The sequence below is a fragment of the Armigeres subalbatus genome, chromosome 1 (genome assembly GCF_024139115.2).
Source record: "Armigeres subalbatus isolate Guangzhou_Male chromosome 1, GZ_Asu_2, whole genome shotgun sequence".
NCBI classification, from domain to species: Eukaryota; Metazoa; Arthropoda; class Insecta; order Diptera; family Culicidae; genus Armigeres; species Armigeres subalbatus.
The window spans coordinates 318371024-318380543 of record NC_085139.1 but is presented as its reverse complement, the minus strand read 5'-3'; the positions used below and the strand labels follow the sequence as shown (position 1 = coordinate 318380543).

The 9520-nt window shown below is 41.2% G+C and overlaps 1 protein-coding gene across 1 annotated transcript in view; it reads left to right on the top strand.

Annotated features, from left to right (window-relative positions):
* Positions 1–925: 925 nt before the first annotated feature.
* LOC134207978 (mitochondrial cardiolipin hydrolase) overlaps positions 926–9520 on the top strand; it is a 417308-nt gene continuing 408713 nt past the window's right edge. Inside the window, exon 1 of the mRNA XM_062684082.1 lies at positions 926–1641. Within this exon, the coding sequence (XP_062540066.1) occupies positions 1221–1641 (421 nt within the window). The 5' untranslated portion in view covers positions 926–1220. The remainder of the gene's footprint in view (positions 1642–9520) is intronic.

Below are 9520 nucleotides of genomic sequence, written 5' to 3'. Positions count from 1 at the left end.
TATTATTTAGATTCAAATTCAATAAAAATTAAACCGAAAATTTCCCCCCCTTTGAAAATTAACATTAAGGACGATTTTACATAACATTCATTTACATCGCTTCGATTACATCATCTTATTTATTACATCGGCAGAAATTACATCGCTCTTGTTTATTACACAAACACAGCAAGCTCACGAGTACGTCGAGCAGTGTAATATTCAAAAATCGAGGGATTCAACGGGTTGCAGCGATTTCGATGTAATATTCAACAACTTTTTTTGCTGTGTAGTACCTGGGTGCTGCGGATAGAGCCGCTTTTCTGCTCTCAAGCGAGTAGCGGGATATTTTGAAATTAATCCTATAAGCAGAATTATTTTGCAGTTCTCCGGCTGTCAAACATTTCCCGCTCTTCGAATTTCTCTTTCCATCCGGCATGAAGGCGCACGAATGCGCGAGACTCTACATGACTTTACGATGGTTTACATACATTCCTGCTCCAATCAGATGCTGAATCTCGTGAAATCTCGTAACGAGTGCTTTTTAGTTGCAGTCCTACTAATAATCCACTCGAAATATAATGTGAATATATTTGTTACAAAGAATGCAAAACTCAAACTATGTTTATTTTTATTTTTTCCACAAATAATAACAATACTTCTCAATATAAGAGCTAAAACGAACATAACCACAATCTTCAATGTTTGGCTCCGACACAATAGAAAATTTTGGCTTCAGTTTGACAACCAAATCGATTCTATCCGCACCACCCAGTGTAGTACTAAAATATCTTTTGTGCAGCCTCTTTAGTGTGAACATAGTATAAAATTTTCCCCAAAATTCTATTACCCTTGAAGAGGTGGGCGCCGCATTTTTAAAAATCTTGATTGGCCGCGGGAGACCCTTTTGGAAAAAACACCCCACTTGCAGCGCTGCGATGCGTTTTTCATCTGACAGTGACAGATCTCGCGAGAAGCAGCCGAGTTTTGTTTTCTTTTTCCCCGTCGTTGCGGTCGCGTGAAAAGTGAAGTGAAGTGCATTCTGCCCTGGCCACTGAAAAAAAGTTCCCTTTGACCGTGTGCTTATCGTGGTTGCATTTTATCGTGCGAATTTATTGCGTTTCGCGATTTTGGAACACCGCGTGAGTTGGCCAGCAGTCCGGGTTTTCGCCGTGAATCGGAACGGGAGTGTTTTGGAACCATTCTTACGCAAATCGGTCGGTATAGTGAGTGACGAAAAAATGATGTTCGAATCTGTGCCACGATGGGTCCGTGTTTCGGCCGTCATTCTCGGGGTCGCAGTCGGGTCGGAAGTGCTGTACGAGGTTTTCCTCGGCTGGAAATCGTACTGCGAGCAACGTCGGGCTCGCCAACGCGCCTCCAGTCACATGAACGAGGTGTATTTTACGAACGAGCGTTGCACCCTGGCGAACGCGCCCGGAACGACGATGGCCAGCTTTACGACGGAACACGTCGGTCGGATTGTGGCTCTGCTGGACCGGGCGCGTGTCTCCGTGAATCTGGGAATGTACATCATTACCGTGTCCAGCATTGGGGACGCGCTGATCCAGGCCGCGAATCGGGGGGTCCGAGTGCGGGTCGTCGGCTGTTCAACGATGGCCTACAGTTCCGGTTCGCAGATGACCAGATTGGCTAATGCAGGTACGGAGAAGAAAACAATGTTCTGGTGTTACTCGGAAAGGAATTTCTTTGTCTTCTGGAATTTCTTTGGAAGTCGCGACATTGACATTCACGGTGCCCTTGGAAAAAAAGATAACCTTTTACTCCATTTTTCACTTTGTATCCGATACTGGAGCAAACCCCAGACTTTCATACAGGAATCAGATTTATGTTGAAGTCCAATAACAAAGAGAAATGAGGTGAAAAATGTTTTTTTTTGTTCAACATCAAATAAGAGAAAAAACAGAACTAGTGGCAAAGTACTTGTTATTCATTGATTGCTAATTAATCAAAGAATGGCAGGTTTTGCATATTATCAAAAATTTGCCTATGAATGCCACGAGATCGTTCTAACCTCGTCAAGAAATCAGAAGTCGAACGCGAGAGGAAGGACACGAGTTGCATCATTTCTTATTTTTATATCCAGCCATGGCAGCAGCAGCGCACAAAAGGAATGCACGTGTTTCTGCGAGCCATACATCGATTTGCTTAATGTCACTGAGACATTGCTTCGGTGACGTTATATCCTGCCCATCGACAGATTAGCAACTGCACATCCCAAAGTTCTTTGTTTCGCAGCTCATATCATTGCTACGTACGTATCAGGTGACATATTTTCGGGGCGCGAGGAAAAATAATTCGCTGCTGCACTCGATTCTCACGTCGAATAGATTTATAATGCAGCAGCAACAACAACTTGACCGAAGGCCGTGCGACGATGAACAGAGCAGCGCAGCAAAACTACACAAACAACAATCGAGCAAGAAAAAGATACAATCGTGTAAGGGTAGACGAAAGGTGGGGCTAAGGAGGGACAGCCCCTTACGCTGAACCCCTAATCATTTGGTTTTGAATCAATTGATGATAAGTCGACTTATTGTCAAAGTTGAGTGACATTGTTCTAAAATTCGACTGGCTGTGCCTGTGGTTGCAAAACGGGTTGCCGTGAAACACCGAACGAAAGTCAAAACGTCAAAATGCAATGCACCACGCGTTGCATTTTCGCGTTGTTTTTCTCGCGAGCGCTCTGATAAATGGCTCACCACAAAAAGCGACAAAAAATGGATGACGATTTCTTCTTTTGCCTACTTCCTGCGCACAGCTGTTGTTGTTGTTATCAAATCAATAATAGCCTCTCGCTCGCGTCGCGTCGGTAGGTGGAATTCACACATTAGCGAAGAGCGAGTGAAGCTGAATGCGGGCAAACAACCTGTTCGTCGTCGACGTCGTATATGAAGATGATTACGAATTAGCGGAGCGAAGCGAGCCAAACCCATTTCTTATCAGCTGACTTCTTCTCGCCGTATAAATAAGATTTTAATCGATTGCAGGGCACAGTAGTAGTAGGCTCGGCTTTCCTACATCATTACTTGGCCGAGTTTGACGAAATTTCATTCATTTACGTATTGAAAAGCCTAATACGAGGGTTTGTTTTCTTAACACATGTTGATATCGAACTAATTATTTTCCATTAATTTTAGGAGGCATATGGATTCGATTATTTTGACTTGACTTGGTCTTGACATCATGGACCCACTTGTTCCTCAACGTACCCCACCCGTTGACTCCCATGTCCGGTTTGCGTCCAATGCATGATACCGTCAAACGGGGTGATTTGCAACACTTTTTCGAATTCAATCATAACATGTTTTAGAACAACTTAATCTATAGAGAAAGACGTGTGCTCAGTAACAAGATTGATAAGCTTCTCATATCTAATTCGGTTCTATGACACTAACTCGAAGGTCACTACCCCGAATGTCACTATCCCAAACCCCAGTACCCCGAAAGGTCACTACCCAGAAAGGCAATTACCCCGAAAATCATATAAATGTATTACGCAATAATTTTAATTATTATTATTTTTTTTTGTCTTAAGGAGACTTTCAGCCCGAGGCTGGCTCGTCTCCGGACATTTTAATTATTACTTTTGCATATGCTAACAATGAATCACATACAGTGGTTGGTTTCAAAACCTGCTAGCATCCAGGCGCTATCGTATATGTAAAAACAGCCAGCGTGAGTAAACCACCTGAAGTTTGTATGGCGAAAGACATCTAACGCGGATTTTATCAACAACAAGAACTTTCCTTGAAAAACTATTTGGTACGAGTTATGTAGGAAGGTCCGCCACTACGCCTACCAAATATTTTTTCGATTAAGGTGCTTATTTTCGAGATATTAAACATTAGATGCCTTTCGCCATACTGATTCCCAAAAGTTAAGTCCTAGTGTGCCGCTGTAAGCATCGTCAAAGCAGGCGATTCATTATCCTAATATTTGAGTCGGGAGCGCTCGGGATAATGCGAAAGAGCGAATGCCAGAAACGGTGTTAATATAGAGACCAGCGGAGAGAATGAAAGCAAATCTGGCTTTACGACCTTCACGAGAAATTTGTCGAAACGTAGTGTGACTTTCAGTATAAGCAATTATTTCTTTTTCTTTAATAGACAGGAACACCGTCTTCGACCAGAGGTCGTACAGACTGAACACTTAACACCTAGCATTAGACAACGGATACATAACACCCAGAGGACCAGTGGAGAATTTTTCGATCACGAAATCTTTCCTCGTTACCGGGGCGGGAATCGAACCCACACTTCATAGCACATGCGTTTCTAGACGATTGACGTCGCTAACCGCACGGCCACGAAGCCCATAGCTTTAATACATGCCCTGTCTATGAAACTGAAATAAATATCTTCTCGACAAATAATGTTAATGCGCTAAATACAATACACGCACTTACCCGGGACAACGCGAGAGAATAAATCTCAGGTACTCGGGTACAAAAGGACGTATGTGATTTTGTAAACAAAGATTCATACGTCGATTTGTCCAACCTGATGGCACTTCCACGCAAACCAACATCAACAGCAGGTAGCCAAAGCCTCCCCTACCTGTCTGAGGAGATGGTTTGCGTGGGAGTGCTATCAGATTTGAGAAACCAACGTTTGAATCTATGTTTACAAAATCACATACGTCCTTTTGAATAAGTACCCGAGAAATTATTTTTTTCTTTCAAATTATGCACTTGCCGGAAATAAGATGGGAGAGTAAATGTCAACTTCTTGTGAAGCGTGCTTGCTCAGAATATTTTTTTTTTGTCTTTATTTAGGAGACTTTCAGCCCGAGGCTGGCTCATCGCCGATTGCTCAGAATAATGCGAGAGAGTGAATGTCTCCTTTTTGCCTTTCTCGTACACTAAGTGTACGTAAAGGCTATAATATTGCTTCAACAACAAAATTTTGATAGGAGGCCCGGAGGGCCGATTCTTATATACCGATCGTCTCAGCTCGACGAATTGAGGTGATGTCTGTATGTGTGTATGTATGTATGTGTGTGTGTGTATGTGTGTATGTGTACAAATTTTGTAGACACACTTTTTGTAACTTAGCATTATCCGATTTACTCGCAACAAGTTGCATTCGACGGGGAATGCGGTCCCATTGTTTGCTATTGAATATTGGCTCGATCGGACATTGCATTTCGGCATTATTGAGAATTTTTTTCCCCAAGGGTCCCCACTTGGAAAAAAAATCCAAAAGCCAAAACAATTTTTTTTCCGAAAATGGTGGCGATACATTTTAACTAATGCAAAAGCATGCAAAATGATCGAAAACATGTGATCTATTCTCCTAAAGAGCTTTTTGACCTTTCTAATGTGATTCTTTCAATATATTTTATAATGCACGAGAAAGGCATCATCACTGCTAGGTGGATCAATCTGGGTTTTTAAAGCATGCAATTACCCAAAATAATGCGAAAGGGTAAATGACACATTTTTTTAAAGAACCTGCTTGTCCGGAATGAGGCAAAAGAGTGAATACAGGCATACCTCGATAGTACGTACACCTGCGTAATTTTAGTGTACGTATTATCTTGTTTATGGATCCTGTACACCTCCGGTGGTGCAAAGGACCGACTTGAAAGATCTCCATCCTGAGCGTTGGCCGGCTATCGCTTTAACCTGTTGCCAGGTTAGATTTCGGTCGACTTCTTTTATTTCTTTATTGAGGCTGTAGGAGCGCTAGTCCGGCTCGGGAATTCGCTGGTTTCCAATCCTTGCACTACGTCGCATAAACTCAGTGCTCCTTCCAGAGCGGATGGTAGCTATCTTGTGGGACGGTTAAATCCCACTCAAACTAGACACTTGGTGCTAAAGCTTTGTCTAGATGTTGCAACTTGACAGCGTCGGGGTCGCGGCTGCGACCTACCAAATCCTCTTACCGTCGAACGTTGGTATCTCGTTGGTATGATGCTCTCAGAGGCTGTTGTTGCACTATCACTTGAGGTGCTGAGGTACCAGCATACACTTGGTTTGGGTAGCGTGCAACTGCAGCCTTAGCGAAAGATTCCATCAGTCGCTCAACTCGATCCAGTGCTTCGGTGTGAAAGAGGTTGAGTGAATCAAACTCACTATTGGGTAGTTTATTTCTTCCGTGTTCGGTTATTCGTTCAGGTTTGATCGCGATCCGCACCAGATCCGACCCAAAATGAATGAGGTTCGCTCTGCCGATTTATCGAGATCCAACCTAGGTTCAGGGATGCCAGACATACAGACATGTCTGTATTTATACAGACATTTTGTCTTGCATACAGACATCATACAGATTACAGACTTTTGATTGAAGTTACAGACTTTTACAGACATTCAGTTTTTTGAAAACTTTAGGCTGCCAAGCAGAATCCTGTTGCCCTTTTCAATTAAACCATTTTGGGTTTTCAAACAAAACCATTATGGGGATTTCGTACGGAATTCTATAAAGTTTCCAAACGATATCATTATGGAATCCCTAGCGGAGCCTTTTAGCACAGACAAGCAGACGTAACACTGATGGAATTTCTACCGTCCATGCTCTGAACATGTTTCACACCTAGAGGCGCACGCAAACAGACAAACAGACATAACACATTGAACATTTACTCATCAAATTCATCGTCGTTCAAACACTAACGACATCTGTTGATTTCAGTTAGTTGGGCAAATCGCGAACCAGATGGCGGTAGTGAGCAAACGTCAAACTCGAGCAATATCGATGCGCGCGCCACGAGTGATCGATTGGCCAACTAATGATTATTTGAATTGACCAGTAAATCAGTAAACGATGGAAATTTGACGAGTGTTATGTCTGTTTGTCTGTGGTATATCTTTAGATTTGACATCTCACACTAGCGCCGTCTGTTGACATTGTTTTACTAAACAACATTTTGTGCAACATACACACGGTATGGTGATAAAGTAACTTGGCGATTTATTTTTACTAAAATTTTTCTAGCTGTTACGTCTGTTTGACTATGCTTTTTGGCTTCAGAACGGGATCCCTTTTGGGTTCCAAACACGATTATTTTAGAATTTCAAACGGAAATATTATTTGATTCCTTTCGGAAACCTAACAAGATTCCATTCAGAAATCCAAAATTAATCCATTCTGATCGGAATCTTTTTTAGTTTCTGGACAAGGGATTCCGATTAGAATACTTATGGATTTTTTTTTGCCGAAGCCGTAAAAGGATTTTGTTATGAACCGCAAAAGGAATCGTTTAGAAAACCAATAAGAGTTCCTTCCGAACGCCAAAAAGAGCTTCGTTGAGTAAACCAAAAACGAGGTCTTTCTCTGGGTTTCCGAACGAAATCAATGGGAATTCTGGAAGGTATTCTATTATATTTCTGAACGAAATTCTTTTGGGCTTCCAAAACCAATGCTTTATGAATTTCCGAATGGAACATAGGCTTTTGTACGAAATTATTTTGGACTTTACTTTCAAACGGATTCCTTTAAGACTTTCGAAAGGAATACTTTTGGAATTCCGAGTTGGGCCACCTGGACTTCTGAATAGATTTGTTTTGTTTCAGAACAAGGGATATCCTTTTAGGGATTCCGAAGCTTAAAAAGATTCCATTCGAGAGCGAGAAGGATTTTGTTCAAAAGCACCAAAAGGGTTCCGTTCAGAAGCCCAAAAAAGTTCGAAAGACCAAAGGTTCTCCGTTTGTAACTTTGTAAGCCCAAAAGATGTTCGTTCCGTTCTTCAGGTCATAAACGGATTCATTCCTTCTGTGCCTCTCCTACGAACCGAACTCTTTTGGACTTCCCAACGGATTTTCAGTTAGAAAATTACGTAAGTATTATCAATTTATGCTAATGTAACAACATACATATTGATAAGAACATTATTATTATTATTATCTTTATTAGTGAGGTTTTCGGCCCTGGGCCGGTTCACCTCGCATAGATAAGAACATTATTCAGAGCTTTGTAGTGGAATATCTTCATTTGTCATAAGACGAGATAGTATTATCCCATTTAACTCCACCACTGGATTGTATCTTACAGTAGCATAGCATAGCATAGCATATGTGATTGTACAAATCGTGGGTGGCTATACAATGCTCAATTCAAGCTCCATCCGGAATAAGGGCGAATGTCGCAAGAGAAGACTCTCCCCGTCGACCCCCTCTCCCTTAAACAAAAGTGACAAGCAGCAGATCTCTCTCTGGTTTATCACTTCAGAACGAAAGAAAACAATGCGAACTTGCATTCTGAGGTGATAAACTGCAAAGAAACTCCCTGCCTGTCACTTTCATTCAAATGAGGGGAAGTCGACGAAGAGAACCCTCTCCCGCGACACCCGCCCCCTTACCAGACAGAGCTTGAATTGAGCAATCTACTGTATATTGTCGCAAATTGGTACTTGGGATTAGTACCTTTTCCTATACAGTAGCAGTTGTATACCTGGCCACGTCCTTACAATCACGGAAGGAAGGGAAGGAATGTTAGTTCAACATCTACTAGTGAAGATGCAGGGAACCCATACTACCTTCATAGATGTCTCGGGAAGGAAAATTTGTGTTAGTGGGAAAGGTAAATAATAAGGAGCTCTATTCGACAATATAGAGCGTTTGTCAATAACAGTATATGCTGGAAAAGTTATAAAATACATTCATTAATTTACTTACGAACCGTCCTAAGGGAAACAAAACAAAACACAAAATTTCGGCAAATCGCGCGATCGTTCTGCCGTCCGAAACAAGAGCCAACACGCACTGAACTAATTAACTTTATTACCGACCGCGCCCACTGGATTGTAACTTACAGTAACTTCCAAAAGACTTATTTCGACCTCAACAGCAACCTTACCTGTCTTCAAAATCTCGTTCTTGACTCGACTAAGTCTTACACCGACTTTTGATTATTGAGACCTTTTCTAATTCCTGTACCTTCTAAACTTCATACAGATAAATACAGACATTTTGCTGAGATTGATACAGATTTATAAAAATTGTATCTGGCATCCCTGGTTCACCAATACATTCGAACACAAACTGTCAAACTGGTGTTTATGTTTACGCTAAAGGAAAATGAAAACGTAAAAGACACGGATGGGTATTTGATTTTGCTCGTTTCATTTGTTAAATTTATCAATTTTGTTGCTGTTTTCCACGCAAAAATGGATTATTTTAATTTTGTGCTGTCTTCAAGCTTCTCTGATGGTGAATCGCATTCAGATATCGACACATTTTTCGCTGATTACCTCAGATGGTAGCTCCATTATAAACAAAATGAGGGTTGAAAATTTTGTTGAAAATGTGATTTATAAAATGCAGTGACGAGAAGGTAGCTGCTATTTATTCACTATTACGTTGTGTATTCGAACATATACTTTAGGTATAATTGCTCTATCAATGGGAAAATAGCGTATCAGAGTATCTGCCGCTATGAAGTTATTTATACTAAAATGTTCATACTATTATTTTATTCATTTTTGCAGTTCTGTGCATAATTTGTTCAAGGTTACGGATTTGAAGAATATAAACATAATGTATTAACCCTGGCATTAACCATTTATAAGGCTTTGGCAA